The sequence below is a fragment of the Phyllobates terribilis genome, unplaced genomic scaffold (genome assembly GCF_046119375.1).
Source record: "Phyllobates terribilis strain yellow unplaced genomic scaffold, ASM4611937v1 Scaffold_3__8_contigs__length_932513732, whole genome shotgun sequence".
NCBI lineage: Eukaryota > Metazoa > Chordata > Amphibia > Anura > Dendrobatidae > Phyllobates > Phyllobates terribilis.
Genome location: NW_027362763.1, coordinates 568691625 through 568708796, shown reverse-complemented (window position 1 = coordinate 568708796; position 17172 = coordinate 568691625). Strand labels below are relative to the sequence as shown.

Genomic DNA, 17172 nt, shown 5'->3' with positions numbered 1-17172 from the left:
TCTGGGTAAAGGGTTGGTACGACCTGTGGCGGCTGATGGTAGACGTGAGCTCCCAGGTGAGCAGGCGAGAGTCTCTGGATAAACGGGTGGTCACAGCATGTGACGGCGGAGCCTCCAGGAAGACCAACAGACAGGCGGCAGATGAGCGCTCCCAGGTGAGCGGGCAGAAGTCACTGGACAGGCAGGTGGTCACAGCACGTGACGGCGGAGCCTCCAGGTAGGCTAGCAGGCAGGTAGCAGATGTGCGCTCCCAGGTGAGCGGGCAAGCTGGTCCATAGACAGACTGACAGGAGTTGGAAGGCAGACCGTCGGACCTCAGGCAAGCAGGCAGGTAGCTGATGTGCGCTCCCAGGTGAGCGGGCAAGCTGGTCCTTAGACAGACCGACAGGAGTTGTAAGGCAGACCGTCGGACCTCAGGCTAGCAGGCAGGTAGCAGAATATCAGGCAGGAATAAGACAGCAAGCTGGCAGGAATCTGGCAGGTATCTGGCAGGTAACTGGCAACGGGACCTGAGGGCTGAAGCAGAGTAGTGAACAGTGCAACAACATTGCTCGGGCACCTCCATTTTGGAGGAGGTGCCTTATATATGGTGAAGTCCTCCGGCCATTGGCCGGGGACTCCTTAGGACGGCGCGCGCGGCCCCTTTAAGAGGGAGGGAGCGCGCGCGCGCGCGCCCTAAGCACAGTGGCCGGGAAGGAGCGCGCGCTGCCAGCAGAGCGGGAGGAGGACGCCGGGCTAGGAGCAGAGAGGTGAGGGGAACAGCGTCCCTGCCTAGCAGAGGGCAGGGACGCCGGCGCTACAGTACCACCCCCTTTAGGCCCCCCCTTTTTTAGGTCAGACAGAAATTTAGCTAGGATGAGAGGGGCATGGATGTTCTCCCAGGGCTCCCACGTTCTCTCCTCAGGACCAAACCCCTTCCAATCTACTAGAAAAAAGGTCTTTCCTCTTACCCTTTTGGTGGCAAGAATGTTCTCTACCTCAAACTCGTCCTCAGCAGAAACCGGAGCAGGAGGCGTACCTGTAGACTTGGAAAAAGAGTTAAGTACCACAGGTTTGAGGAGAGATACATGGAAGGAGTTAGGGATCCGTAAGTTGGCCGGGAGTTTCAATTTATAGGCCACCGGGTTGATCTGACTGATGACCTCCAGAGGACCGATGAACCGAGGCCCTAACTTGTAAGAAGGTATCTTGAGTCGGACATATTTAGATGAGAGCCAGACTTTATCTCCAGGACGAAATTGTGGAGGATCCAGGCGTTTTTTGTCAGCGTGTCTTTTCATCCGTTCGGACGACTGAAGGAGTGCGGATCGGGTACTCTCCCAAATGGAGGAAAATTTGCTAACGAGAGATTCCGCAGCCGGGTTGTCCACAGAGGTGGAGACAGGAAAAGGAATCCGAGGATGCTGACCGAAGACTACAAAAAACGGGGATTTGGAGGAGGATTCGCTCTCGTGATTGTTGTAAGAGAACTCGGCCCATGGTAGGAGATCCACCCAGTCTGAATGATGGGCATTAACGAAGTGCCGGAGGTAACTGGTCAGGTTCTGATTGATCCGCTCCACTTGACCATTGGACTGTGGGTGGTAAGCGGAAGAGAAGTCCAGGGTGACGTCTAGCAGTTTACAAGTGGCTCTCCAGAAGCGTGAGGTGAACTGTACCCCACGATCCGACACGATGTGGAGGGGCAGGCCATGAAGATGAAAGATGTGACGAATAAAGTCTTTAGCTAGCTCGGGTGCAGACGGGAGGCCAGGCAGGGGAACGAAATGAGTCATCTTGGAGAAGCGGTCAGCGACCACCCAAATGACCGTACAACCGGCAGAGACTGGGAGGTCAGTTATAAAGTCCATTGCTATATGCTGCCAGGGGGCAGCAGGTACAGAAAGCGGAAGGAGGCGACCGGCTGGCAGATGTCTCGGAACCTTGTTGCGGGCGCAGGACACACAGGCAGAAACAAAGTCTATTACGTCCTTGTGCAGGGTAGGCCACCAGTAGTGCCGGGTAATAAGCTGGAGGGTCTTTTTCTGACCGGCGTGGCAAGCCAGTTTAGACGAGTGACCCCAGTGAAGGATCTTCTCCCGATCAGGTACAGATACGAACGTCTTTCCGGGAGGGAGACGATTTAGACTCACGGGAGCCACCTGCATTACTCTGGCGGGATCGATGATGTGTTTCGGATCTTCCTCGAGATCAGACACCAGAAAGGATCGAGACAAGGCGTCCGCCTTGACGTTTTTGTCAGCAGGGCGAAAATGAAGAACAAAATCAAAGCGAGCAAAAAACAAGGACCACCGGGCTTGGCGCGGGTTAAGTCTCTGGGCATGCTGGAGGTAAGCCAAGTTCTTGTGGTCAGTGTAAATTATTACCGGGTGAAGAGCCCCCTCGAGCAGGTAACGCCACTCCTCCAATGCCAGTTTGATGGCCAATAACTCTCGGTCTCCTATGGAATAATTGCGCTCTGAGGAGGAGAAGAGTTTAGAGAAGAAGCCGCAAGTTACCATCTTCCCGGAAGATGATTTTTGAGTAAGTACCGCTCCGGCTCCAGAGGAGTAGGCGTCAACTTCCAGGAAGAACTGCTTGTTGCCGTCCGGGCGATGCAGCACCGGGGCGGAAGAGAAGGCCTGTTTTAAGGAAAGAAAGGCCTCCTCTGCTTCGGGCGGCCATTCTTTGGGATTAGTACCCTTACGGGTGAGCGCGGAAATTGGGGCAGTCCAGGAAGAGAAGTGTGGTATGAAGAGGCGGTAGTAGTTGGCGAAGCCCAGGAATCGCTGAATGGCCTTCAACCCCTCCGGTCGAGGCCATTTCTCGATGGCAGACAGTTTCTCTGGATCCATTCGTAGGCCGGTCTGAGAAATAATGTAGCCCAAAAACGGAAGCGAGGTCTGCTCAAAGAGGCACTTCTCGTATTTAGCGAAGAGGTGATTCTGCCTGAGCCTGAGCAGGACCTGACGAACGTCCCTCCGGTGAGTCTGGAGATCCGGAGAGAAGACCAAGATGTCGTCCAGGTACACCACTACGCAGGAGTAGAGAAGGTCCCGGAAGATGTCATTGACCAACTCTTGAAAGACGGCAGGAGCGTTACAGAGACCAAAGGGCATTACCAGATATTCATAGTGGCCGTCCCGGGTGTTGAATGCCGTCTTCCATTCATCCCCCTGACGGATACGAACCAGGTTGTACGCCCCACGGAGGTCCAGTTTGGTGAAGATTCTAGCCCCCCTCAGACGATCAAATAACTCCGGAATGAGCGGAAGGGGGTACTTATTCTTCACCGTGATCTGGTTAAGGCCTCTATAGTCTATACAGGGACGGAGAGAGCCGTCCTTCTTTTTGACGAAAAAGAAGCCTGCTCTCGCCGGGGAGGTAGATCTCCGGATGAATCCCCTGGCCAGATTCTCCTCAATATATTCGGACATCGACCGGGTCTCAGCAGCGGATAATGGATAAATACGCCCACGGGGAGGAGTAGTACCAGGTAACAGGTCGATAGGGCAGTCGTATGGTCTATGAGGGGGTAGTGTCTCTGCCTCCTTTTTATTAAAGACATCAGCATAAGACCAATAAGGAATCGGAAGTCCAGGTAGATTAGCTGGGGTAGGAGAAGGACGGACGGGATGGACGGGAACCAGACAGGTCTTATGGCAGTCCTGTCCCCAGCGAAGGACTTCTCCGGTCTGCCAGTCAAGCACGGGTGCATGTCTCTGGAGCCAAGGTAGACCTAGTAAGAGGGCGTGAGAGAGTCCAGGCAGAACATGAAAAGAGATGCTCTCAGAATGCAGCATTCCCACCTGCAGAGTTACGGATTCGGTGATGAGTTGGATGGGACGTGGTAAGAGGCCCCCATCCACAGTAGCGACAGATAATGGTATAGCCAGAGGTTTGGTGGGAATGCGGTATTTTTCTACCAGGGCCTGTGAAATAAGATTCCCGGCCGCTCCAGAGTCAAGTTGGGCTAGTTCGAAATAACGATTCTCCCCGCAGATAATTGAGACTGACAGCAGCAGAGATGGAGAGGATTTATTCTTGTCTAGGTCGACCTCTCTGAGTGAACCTAGACACAGGCATTTCCCGACCTCTCCGGGCAGGTACGGATCCGGTGCTCCTTACTGCCACAGTAGAAGCAGCTCCCCTCGGCACGGCGTAAGTCCTGACGGGTTTTGACCATCTTGGTCTGGTCGACCTGCATAGGCTCAGGAGAGTGTACCTGGGGAGAAACGGAGGGAGTGACGGATTTCTGAAAAGTAGGAGCTAGACGTGGAAACCTCCTCTCACGGGTGACTTCTTTGGCACGCTCCTGGAACCGTAGGTCAATCCGGGTGGCAAGAGTTATTAGATCATCGAGAGTGGTAGGAATGTCTCGACCGGCAAGTTCATCTTTAATACGGCCGGACAGACCCTCCCAGAAGACAGATACCAGAGCGTCGTTATCCCAGGCCAGCTCCGAGGCAAGGGTACGGAACCGTATGGCATATTGGCCCACGGTGAGACTTCCCTGACGGAGGCGTAGCAGAGATGATGCGGATGAGGTCTTCCGTCCAGGTTCGTCGAAGACTTTCCGGAAAGCCGTGAGGAAGGCAGGCAAGTCGGACACCAGGGGGTCTCCTCTCTCCCATAGAGGATTTAGCCAGGCCAGGGCCTCCCCGGTGAGATAGGACATGATGAAGGCAATTTTGGCCCGGTCGGAGTTAAACTGGTGGGACAGGAGTTCAAAGTGCAGGGTGCACTGATTTATAAAGCCCCGAGCCTGAGCGGAGTCGCCTCCGAAGCGAGGAGGTGCGGAAAGCCGGGGTCCGGGGTAGGATACCATAGTATTGGTGGGCAGCGGAGCTGCCGGATTGCGAGTCATGGCTCTGGCGGTGGTTGCTGGTGGAGCAGTCAGAGTGTCCAGGCGAGTATTGACATTCCGCAGGTGACCCAGGATGGACTCCTGTTGGGACCTCTGACGGGACAGTTCATGACACAGGTCCGAGAGTGAGGGAGCTTGGGTGCCACCGGGTTCCATGGCCCGAGAAAACTGTAACGGGTCTGGGAGGCGGAACCTCAGAGCTACTATACAAGGGGGCGGTCCTTGTAAGGGAGCGGGTGGCGACCAGGGAAGACGGGCAGGCAGTCACAGCAGGTGACCGGGACAGTCTCTGAGTGAACGGGCTGGAGGTCACGACAGGTGACCGGGGCAGTCTCTGGATGAACGGGCAGGAGGTCACGGCAAGTGACTGGGGCAGTCTCTGGATGAACGGGCAGGAGGTCATGGCAAGTGACTGGGGCAGTCTCTGGATGAACGGGCAGGAGGTCACGGCAAGTGACCGGGGCAGTCTCTGGATGAACGGGCAGATGGTCACGGCAAGTGACCGGGGCAGTCTCTGGATGAACGGGCAGATGGTCACGGCAAGTGACCGGGGCAGTCTCTGGGTAAAGGGTTGGTACGACCTGTGGCGGCTGATGGTAGATGTGAGCTCCCAGGTGAGCAGGCGAGAGTCTCTGGATAAACGGGTGGTCACAGCATGTGACGGCGGAGCCTCCAGGAAGACCAACAGACAGGCGGCAGATGAGCGCTCCCAGGTGAGTGGGCAGAAGTCACTGGACAGGCAGGTGGTCACAGCACGTGACGGCGGAGCCTCCAGGTAGGCTAGCAGGCAGGTAGCAGATGTGCGCTCCCAGGTGAGCGGGCAAGCTGGTCCATAGACAGACTGACAGGAGTTGGAAGGCAGACCGTCGGACCTCAGGCAAGCAGGCAGGTAGCTGATGTGCGCTCCCAGGTGAGCGGGCAAGCTGGTCCTTAGACAGACTGACAGGAGTTGTAAGGCAGACCGTCGGACCTCAGGCTAGCAGGCAGGTAGCAGAATATCAGGCAGGAATAAGACAGCAAGCTGGCAGGAATCTGGCAGGTATCTGGCAGGTAACTGGCAACGGGACCTGAGGGCTGAAGCAGAGTAGTGAACAGTGCAACAACATTGCTCGGGCACCTCCATTTTGGAGGAGGTGCCTTATATATGGTGAAGTCCTCCGGCCATTGGCCGGGGACTCCTTAGGACGGCACGCGCGGCCCCTTTAAGAGGGAGGGAGCGCGCGCGCGCGCCCTAAGCACAATGGCCGGGAAGGAGCGCGCGATGCCAGCAGAGCGGGAGGAGGACGCCGGGCTAGGAGCAGAGAGGTGAGGGGAACAGCGTCCCTGCCTAGCAGAGGGCATGGACGCCGGCGCTACAGTGGCCTTCCCTTCACTCATGCTCCTTGTCCTGGCAATAAACATGGTGGAAGAGTTGGCCTTCTCTCTTCTTAGAACTCCACCTTCAACCCAATCCCACCTCTACTCTTTCTTACCCTCCCTTTTTTAATGTTCACTTTGTCCATATCCATTCTCCTTCCAACCTCCAAGTGGTCATCATATACCAATCTCCAGGCCTTGTCCCCACCTTTATCAACTACTTCTGCTCCCAGCTTTGTCACTTTCTCTCTTTTGAAATTCCCACCATCATCATGAATGACTTCAACACCTCCATTGACACCCACCATTTGGTAGCCTCCAAACTAATGGGCATTTCCACTTTAGACAATAGATATATTATCAGACTGCCCTTTGAGTATAATTTTTAGGGCATAAATTTAATATGTTTACTATTTCAAAAGACTGTTTACTTGTGTGTCCTATTTTAATTGTATAGATAAGATAAAATTGACATATTTGGGTAAGTTTCAATTAATACATTTCTGTCACGGGTGTGTGTCAGGATTGACAGACAGTTATTCTGGATCCGGCTGCGCTTGGCCTTGTAGACACCTTCTTGATCCTTTCATCATCCCTTCCTTTCTAGGACCCAGTGGTGATCGCCACCTTCTGCTGCTAATTAACAAACCCTTTCTGGATCTTTAAATACACTCAGTTGCTCCAGAGAATTGCTGGTGATAGAGTAAATTCCTCTGTTCAGGTTTGGAGATCTAGCAGTTGGCTAGATTCTTCTTGGAGTTGCTTTGTGGATTGTAGTCGTGATCTCTCTTGTGTCTTCTCAAAGCTAAGTGTATCCCCTTTTCTGTTTCCTTTGTTTGTCTTTAGTTGCAGTGAGGCTAACTAGTGCTCTACCCTCCCCCTCCCCACCTAGGGCCTAGCTCTAGGGTCAGCCAGGGCTAAGGTAACCTGCTCGGCGATAGGTGAAGAACCTATTTAGGGAGTCAGGGTGTTGTTAGATCTGCCTAGGGGTCTCCACTCTCCTTTTCCCTAGTTGCTGGGCTTCCCCCCTTTTCCCATTGTCGTACGCTGGTCCTTATCATACCTAGCATGATAATTTCAATCTTACCTGTTGGGGTCGTTGAAGTTGTACCGGGAACACCTGAAAATCATAATACAGCTTATACATTATTAGCATAGAAGTGGTACATTTTATAACATTTGTTATAAAAATGTTCATAACATATAACATATAACACATAACATATAATATTTTTGAATCATTTGTCTATACAAGTTGTCCTTTCATAGCAAAAGATGTACTCTTTTTTCATACAAACATGATGTTCAAGGCTGCCATTGAAGATTAAACAGGCTGCAATAGCAATGAAGACTGGCAGTGAAGGATTGAAGATTCTTAGCTGATATGTTTTTTATCCTGTCCATATTCTAACTCTCAAAAGTCAAACTTTAGCTTTAAAAAATCATGTTTGATTCCATTAATTTCACAGACACTTGAAAAAATCTGCTATTTGACCAAAATTTAAAGGGAACCTCTAATGTGAAAAAGCGCTATTAACCTGCAGATATGGAGTTATTCTGCAGGTTAATAATATTCTGAAATTGCGTGGCAGCCGCATTGAAAGCCCAGATGCCGGGAGGAAATTAACTTTAATCCTCCCGTCAGCCTCGGACTTTCAGTCATAAAGGTGCAGCCCACTTGGCTTCAGTCACCGCACAGTACATAATTAGTGGCTGTAATCGCACCCCTGGCACTGACTGACAGCCGACACTATGGTGCCTTCTATGAATCCTGTATTTATACTGGCCAGTATGAAAATTGTAAGGTATCTGATTTTTATATTTATATTGTTAGGGAAATGGAGAACAAAAAAGAAAACTTTATGAAAATGTAAAAATAAAAGTCATCATGAAATCCTGATTTAAACAACAGGCCATTTTCTGTTGGTACTTCTCCCTATGCTACACCCAAAATAATGTATGAGAGAGAAAACATGTGGCAGATAAGCATTTTATTGTCATTCATCTTCACAAATCGCAAATGAACACAGTGGCCATGGTTTAACAATTCAGTGTTTAACTTAATTGAATTTATACAGTGAAGGAAATAAGTATTTGATCCCTTTCTGTTTTTGTAAGTTTGCCCACTGACAAAGACATGAACAGTCTATATCCCAAAAAAATCAAGAAAATCACATTGTATAAATTAGATAAATGTAATCGCATTTTGCAGTGAGAAATAAGTATTTGATTCTTCTGTCAAACAACATTTAATACTTGGTGACAAAACCCTTGTTGGCAAGCACAGCAGTCAGACGTTTTTTTGTAGTTGATGATGAGGGGTGTGCACATGTCAGGAGGAATTTTGGTCCACTCCTCTTTGCAGATTCAGATTTTGAGGCTGTCGCTTGGCAACTTAGAGCTTTAACTCCCTCCATAAGTTTTCTATGGGATTAAGGTCTGGAGACTGGCTAGGCCACTCCATGACCTTAATGTGCTTCTTTTTGAGCTACTCCTTTATTGCCTTGGCTGTATGTTTTGGGTCATTGTCTTGCTGGAAGACCCAGCCATGACCCATTTTTAATGTCCTGGCAGAGGGAAGGGGTTTGTCACTTAGGATTTTATGGTATATGGCTCCATCCATTCTCCCATTGATGCAGTGAAGTAGTCCTGTGCCCTCAGCAGAGAAACACCCCCAAAACATAATGTCTCCACCTCCATTCTTGACAGTGGGGACGGTGTTCTTTGGGTCATAGGCAGTATTTCTCTTCCTCCAAACAAAAGTTGAGTTGAGTTAATGCCAAAGAGCTCAATTTTTGTCTTATCTGACCACAGCACCTTTTCCCCATAACTCAAAGAATCATCCAGAATCATCCATCCATTGGCAAACTTCAGACGGGCCTGCACATGTGCCTTCTTGAGCAGGGGGACCTTGCGGGCACTGCAGGATTTTAAACCTTTAAGGTGTAATGTGTTACCAATGGTTTTCTTGGTGACTGTGGTCCCTGCTGCCATGAGATCATTAACAAGTTCCCCCACTGTGTAGTTTTAGGCTGATCTCTCACCTTCCTTATGATCAAGGATACCCCACAAGGTGAGATTTTGCATGGTGTCCCAGATCGATGTCGATTGACAGTCATTTTGTATTTCTTCCATTTTCCATTGCACCAACAGTTGTCTCCTTCTCACCCAGCATCTTACTTATGGTTTAGTAGCCCATTCCAGCTTTGTTCAAGTCTATGATCTTGTCCCTGACATCCTTAGAAAGCTATTTGGTCTTGCCCATGTTGTAGAGGTTAGAGTCTGACTGATTAATTGAGTCTGTGGACAGGAGTCGTTTATACAGGTGACTGTAAGACAGCTGTCTTTAATGCAAGTAACAAGTTGATTAGGAGCATCTAACTGGTCTGTAGGAGCAAGAACTCATAATGGTTTGTAGGGGTTCAAATACTTATTTCTCACTGCAAAATGCAAATAAATTTATCTAATTTATACAATGTGATTTTCTTCATTTTTTTTTGGATATTCTATCTCTCAATGTTAAAATTAACCTACCCTTAAAATTATAGACTGTTCATGTCTTTGTCATTTCCTTCACTGTATATTTTGTCTGGACCAATTATTTAGTTTACCCTGCCTTCAATTGAGCAATTTAATAATTAAATGAATTACATAACTGGGTTACTTACTATACCTGCTTCTCCAAGTCATTTCCTGCTGACACTTTGCTAGTATATTGGCTTCTCCTCTGATTCATGACATGAGCTGCAAAAATTTCTTCTTGCACCAATGTAATTTAGTATCTATAAAGCGGTGTGTCTTAAGGCTTAAAAAGGACCTGTCACCAGGTCAAAAGTGGCCAGTTTTGATTATAAAATTATTTTCACTGCTCCCCTGTATATGTCAGTTTTTGATCCACCATATGATTCCCGAGATTCCAGAGCAGCCTAAAGACACGACCCAAGAATTCTATTAGCTATGTAAAACCATAAAAACTAGCACTAAAATAAAAAGTCCATATCACTGGAATGGTATGGCAGATTTTAAAAATAAAGTAAAAAAATGCATACTCAGCTGAGCATAAAATTAGAGAAAAACTGGTCACTTTTGACCTGGTGACAGGTCCTCTTCAAATGCCCTACTTGCTGAGCACATGGTCAAAGACTTGCAGTCTTAAATTCTAACGTTATTATACTTTACGTATAGACTTACTGAAGGATTTTTCTCATCTGACATATGACTTCTGAGGTCCCTACTGATGATCATAAAAGAACACAGGACTGGTTTGGAGCTGCATTGCCTTATAATGTTCCCTGCACAATGGTGTTGCATGGAGGAATATTAGGAAACGTTCTGATATCTCTGTAAACATACCTGAGCAGATGACTCCAGCATCCTCTCCATGATTGCAGTTATGAGAGCCCCAACCATTGTGACTGCACTGCCACAAGTACTGTTCACTTCCTACACAGTGCACATCGTCTAGCAGAATGTCTCCAGAGCCTTGTCCAAAATATGCAGAATGTAAAGCAGAAATTCCATATCCACAGTTCATCTGTCTGCATACAACATGTGCATTATTGATGGTCCAAACATCATCACATACTGTTCCCCATGCATTGTTGTAGTAAATTTCTACCCGTCCAGCACATGAATGATTGCCATTGACCAGTCGCATAGGAAGAATTTCTAAAAAAAACACCAAAATAATGTATTCTTGTTAAAGACAGAGTTGATTTTTAGTAGAGAAAATCGCTGCACTGCTGGACACTGGTGCTCAAATAGGGGCCGAACCCATACTATGCTATAGAGTAACCTCGGCACTCAAGAGTTCATTAAAGTAAAATTTTTAATGCAGTCCATAAATTAACAAAACGTTTCGGTCAAACATACCTTCATCAGTACACAGACTGCTTGTGGGAGCTAAAGTATAGATGCTGGCAGGGAACGCGGTATCCATCTGGTGCACCAGGAACTAGCGGTGGATACCGCGTACCCTGCCAGCTCCAGATACCTACTCCATCCAAGATTTACGCTCTTTGAGACACTGAGTCCTCTTCCTCTGCATCTATACTTTAGCTCCCATTTAATTAGGGATACAAACCAGGTGTACTCTTTTGAATGTGAATACATTATTGTTACTCAACTTGAATTGAAAAATACCCCTTTTTTGTTGCCCTAACCTGGTTTATTAATGATAAAATTATTAGGAAATTAAAAAGGCTTTTTCTCAAAATTCCCCAAATTATCCCCATTTTTAGGGATGCAAAACAGGAGTACTGTTTTCAAAGTGAAGAAGCTATGGCTTGATGTCACCAAGCCTTTTAAAAAAATGGTCCTATTTTGTGAGCTGTTTCATGTTTATGTAGAAAGTTAGAACTGTGCAGTCAAAGAGATATGTAGCAGTTTAGGGCCAGCAATGGCAACCTGATAGCAGCAGTACAATCTAGCGCTATGAAAGAAAGTGGGCAGTTAGGAAATGTGTGGCTGGCATGGCTGTGCAATGGCTGTGGCAGGAGGCTATTTGCATATTTAAATTCCAATAAGAGCATTGCATAGCCTGTAAGTCTCCTTACACCAGCTTGACACTCTCCATAAAGAGAAATGTTCCCCCCATAAACCGCATGTCAAAATCCTCACATCCAGACAGATCAGATCTCCTGTTTTGCACTGATGAGGGGCAAACACCTCTTTACATATGTTTTCATATGGAGTTTCTGGTCTGGCTTCTTAATTTAAGTCATGGGGTCGACATTGGCCTTTAGGATTTCTGCTTCCAACACATTCTTTCTGCCCCTTGTGAAGTTGCACTGAGCAGTTATTGGTTTGAGCAGATTTGTTTGAGCATGTGGAAGAAGGTTCTTTTGTCAGCTGAGACTAAACTATAACTTTTGAAGCAATATGCAAAACGTTATGTGTGGTGGAAAACTAACACTGCACATCACCCTGAAAACACCACACCCACCATCAAACATGGTGGTGGCAGCATCATGCTGTGGGAATGTTTTTCTTCAGCAAGAACAGGGAAGCTGGTCAGACTTGATGGGAAGATAGATGGGGATAAGTACAGAGCAATCCTTAGAAAAACCTGTTACAAGCTGCAAAAGACTTAAGACTTGGGTACAGGTCACCTTCCAGCAGGACACCAACCCTAAACATATTGCCAGAGCTACAATGGAATGGTTTAGATCAAAGCATATTTATGTGTTTGAGTGTCCCAGTCAAAATCCAGATCTAAATCCCACTGAGAATTTGTGGTAAGACTTGAAAATTGCTGTTCACAGATGCTCTCCATCTAATCTTACTGAGCTGGAGCTAGTTTGCAAAGAAGAATGTGCAAAAATTTAAGCAAGGCTGGTAGATGTGCAAGGCTTGTAGAGACATACCCCAAAAGACTTGCAACAGTAATTGTAGTGAAAGATGGTTCTACAAAGTATTTGATGGGTTGAATACAAATGCATGTCACAATTTTCAGATTTCATATTTTTTAAATATTTAGAAAACCATGTATCATTTCCTTTACACTTCACAAAAACGTACTACTTAGTGTTGGTATATCACATAAAATTCCAATAAAATACATTTAAGTCTCATAGATTGTAAGCTTGCGAGCAGGACCCTCATTCTTTTTGATATCTGAGTTATGTTTATTTTGTAATGTCTTTATTGTCTGTATAAGTCCCCCATCTAAAAATTGTAAAGTGCTGTGGAATATGTTGGTGCTATAAAAAAAAAAATATATTATTATTATTATTGTAAGTTAATGGTGTAATGTGAAAAAATGTGGAAAGCTGACAGGGTATGAATACTTTTTCAAGATACTGTATATTAACTTTGTTTAATAATTTTTTTGTATACTCCTGCACATATTTTCGCACATATTTAATTGTCCTATACATACGTTATTGTGGGGCCCAAATTTTAGGATTTAGATTTGAATATATTGTATTTTATATATACAGTATATACTTTTATTATAAATCATTAGAACCAACAGCAGTACAATAATACAGAACCACTATCAGTACATGAATACATCACCAGAACCATCATTAAATGTACATGAACACATCTCCAAGATTATACGGCAATCAATTGCAATATCAGGTCAGCCTCATGTACAATAGTATCACGTGAACCTACAACTCATAGTTTGTCCTTATCCATGGTAAGGACATACTGGAGTTGTTGTTAACAACCATCATCAGACTGAAGACCATATAGGAAACACAATACTAATGAGTTGTAATCAATATCACAAATAAACATTTACAACCAGATACCTTATAGGTGCCATCTTACAGGTGGCATCTATAGGTGCCAAAAGAAAAACAGTAGTTCTGTTTTTGTTTTCTTCTCCATCTTGTCCAGACACATGATGACATGAAGACATCCAGACATGATGCCTTTAAAAATAACAGTGTCATTATAATGTTCCTAAATAAAAATATCTGCCCTACATTATGGCCCTGAATAAGTAATTGCCCCTCACTTTGCTCACTGTACAAAATGTTACCTGCACAATGTCCCTCTTAAAGTGCATAGCCTCCAAACTGTCAGGTATGCCCTTATGAACTATAACCACCACAGACCACCCTCTTTGACTATCTTAAATGTCCTCCACAATGCTGCACCCTTTCTTTTTATACAGGGCCTCTCTTCAAATTGTTCCTTCAAACTGTGTCCCACTTATATTACCCAGTCTCTATAATGTGCCCTCTCCTCACTCTGCATGCCCCTCTGCATCACGTGCCCTCCTTTCTGTGCCCTCACATTTTCTCCCCATGCTGGCCCCTATTTATACTGCCCACCCCACACTACCCAGTTTCTATATTGTGTCCCCTCAAATTTCACTCCCATACTGTCCCCTCACACTTTTCTCCCTTCATATTGTCCCCTCACACTTTCCCACCATGCTGTCTCATCACACTTTTTTCTCCAATACTGCCTCCTCACAAGATTCACCCCCACAATATAACAGCATGATCAGGTTACCTGGGCATGCTGCTATTACCTTGACCCTGGAAGTGCTGGCAGTCAGAGCTTCAATTGTACTTACTCCTGATAGATGCAAGCACAATTGAGTACAGGGAGACATGTTCTCTGAGCCAACTGTCCAATGTTCAGCTTGGAGAACGACCAAATCACACTCCCCGGGGTGGAAAAATTCTGAATGGGAAACATATTTGACTAATGCATTAGGTGGCCTGATGCGCCCTCCCGCTGTCTGCGCCCAGGGCAAACGATCCACCTGATTCCCCACCCCCCTAGTTACACCCCTGGTACTGCAATATTCAATTGTTCTCTATCTAGTAAGTACTTTGTGGGCCGCGATGTGGAGATTCAACTAGTTAGGTAAAGTATCCATGAAGGATCCCTGATGAACACTTCATACCTCACTGCAGTTAGCACTAAACTTGAAGAAGCCAAAAGATTCCACAGATATTAACATATGTCATATCAGCAGGTTGCTAAGATGCATCTGTAGTCTATACATTTCTCTTTATTTCCTTTCCTCCCAGTAGCAAAAGAAAAATGGTTGTTGATAGATTATTTCTGCAATTTCGTATTCCAGATCTTGTGACTTGCTATATAAACACTAACTTATGGCTTGCTGCTGCTGCACATGTGGCGCCCCTGAGGGTTCAGTCGCCACAGGGGTACTGCACCTCAGAATGAGGAGTGGTATCTCCTCTCCCAGGTAAGGATGGATTACTACACAGGACCCCAGCCACACACTCAACACTACACCACTCCAGTTCTGAAGGGGGCCTAAAGCACCATAGTGCTGCCCCGGGCCTGAATGAAGGAGTTGAGGGGAACCGAAGTTAGGGGGAACCACGTAGTGAGTGAGGGTGGAGGAAGCATTTACTTAAGCACTTAATTAGAATTCTATATAACTGGAGGCCATCTTAATAACAAGGTCTTTGGTCGTAGGTCTTTTGGGACAGCAAGTCAGCACAAAGCTGCAGCCGGCTGAGGGTCCACGGTTCCCGGTCTCAGGCCTCGAGACGGGGGGTCGGGGCAGAGTTATAACTGGCTCTGTCCCCGGTCAGGGTCCAAGCAAGAAGGCCCAGGAGGGGAGCAGAGGAGGCTCCACAGGTGAAAGGATCTCAGGGGGTGCGGACGGAGCGGAGTCGCCACCAGCATACCTTATTTCTGGCCCTGCCAGAGAGACCCTGCCGCAAGAGGGGTACCGGTCCCTGATTATCTGACTTTGCACTTCACGTCTCTGTCAGAAAAGTCCGGAGGCTTATGTGGATCCCAGGGGGATACGGATGGAGCAGATTCACCACCTGTATGCCCTAATCTGAGTTTATCCAGAGGGACCCGGCCTTACGCCACATTCTCACCACAAGTCACCAAGAAGGGCACCCAGTCGGTCCGGGAACTACACGTTGCCCACAAGGGACATCGCAGTACTCGTACGGGACTCAGTGGGGGGCACAAGGCGGGAGAAGTTCAACAGGAGAGGAACACACTAGAGCGGGGGTCCTGTCAAGCACTCCTGAACTACCCGGAGAGTGCTGAACCCCACCCTGGCAGCTGCAGCTCACCGTGTGACAGCAGAGAGAAGCTCTGAGCTGAGTAAACACAACAGTGAATAAAGACTTGGATGACTTCAACTACTGCCTCTGTCTGCTCTGCACCCGCCAACGCTCTATTCTACACCCTCTCTACACTACCCTGAGGCCCCGCTCCACCTGTGGGGAGCTGCACCAACTAAGCTGCCTGAACACCGGCCTCAGAGGACTGTCGCAGCGCTGGTGATCTTCACCGGACACCACAGGTGGCGTCACGAACATTCCCCTATCCCATATAACTTCCCCCTTTTCCTTTTAAGAGTGACCCCAGGGTACGGGCCCGGGAGCCGGCCACCGCGACATCCCCCAAGATCAGGCAAGAGCAAGGCCCGGGTGCCGAGTCGAAATATTTGCTATAAAAGTTTAGGTAAAGGGGTTGCACCACAATCTGAAGTTATCATCTAACCACCAGAAAAATAAAAAATGTCTGTTTACAACTCTTGAATAGAATTTTTTATTTTGGACTGTTTTATAAAAGTCAAAGAACCTACTGTAAAATACTTGAGTACATTGAAGTCACTTGGAGGTCTCACCCACAAAACCCCTTTTATCGTCATTATAGAGTTTATTGCTCTCATAAATGCCCTCACATGCACAGAGTATAATAACCTCATATCTGTCAGTATGAAGGCCCCCACTCAGTATGATGTGCCCAAAGCCATCAGTCAGTATGATACCCCACACACTATTATTAGCCCCACCCCCACACATTAAAATGGCCCCTCACTATGATGTTCCACAGCCATCACTCAGTATGATAGCCCACCCAGTATGATCACCTTTCTCAATATGATACCCCTCAGCCCCCAAACTCACACAGTATCATGGTCCCCACAGCCAACTACAGAGTATAATTGCCCCTCAGTATGATGCTACCACCCCCCCTCACCCAGTAGGATGGGCACCACAGCCAGACTTTTACTCAATATGCTGGCCCCCAATGCCATTCCTTCACTTAGTATAATGAATGGCCCACAGAACCCCACTCAGCAAGATATCCCCCACATCTCACCTCCCACTCACTATGATTTCCCCCACAGCCCACACAGTATCATGGTCCCCACAGCCAACTACACAGTAAGATTGCTCCTCATTATGATGTTCCCACACCCCCTCATTCATTAGGAAGGCCACCACAGCCAGCCCACTACTCAATACGATGGCTCCCAATTCCATTACACACTCAGTATATTGGCCCAATAACCCCCCACTCAATATGATGACCCCACAGCACCCAGCCCAGTATTATGGCCCTCAGTAAGATATCTCCATATCCACCACTCACTATGATGTACCCCTCAGCTCACCCCCCACTCATTATGATGTCCCCCACAGCCCACCTCCACTCAGTATGATGTCCCCAACTCAATATGAGGGTCCTCACAGCAACTGACATTAAATAATAAT

The 17172-nt window shown here is 47.3% G+C and overlaps 1 protein-coding gene across 1 annotated transcript in view; it reads right to left on the bottom strand.

The window, feature by feature from the left end:
• The window catches only part of LOC141257186 (scavenger receptor cysteine-rich domain-containing protein DMBT1-like), a 458733-nt gene that overhangs the window by 102422 nt on the left and 339139 nt on the right, over positions 1-17172 (bottom strand). Inside the window, exons 34-35 of the mRNA XM_073671423.1 lie at positions 10556-10870; positions 7290-7322 (exon numbers count right to left, since the gene is read on the bottom strand). Of these exons, the coding sequence (XP_073527524.1) occupies positions 7290-7322; positions 10556-10870 (348 nt within the window). The remainder of the gene's footprint in view (positions 1-7289; positions 7323-10555; positions 10871-17172) is intronic.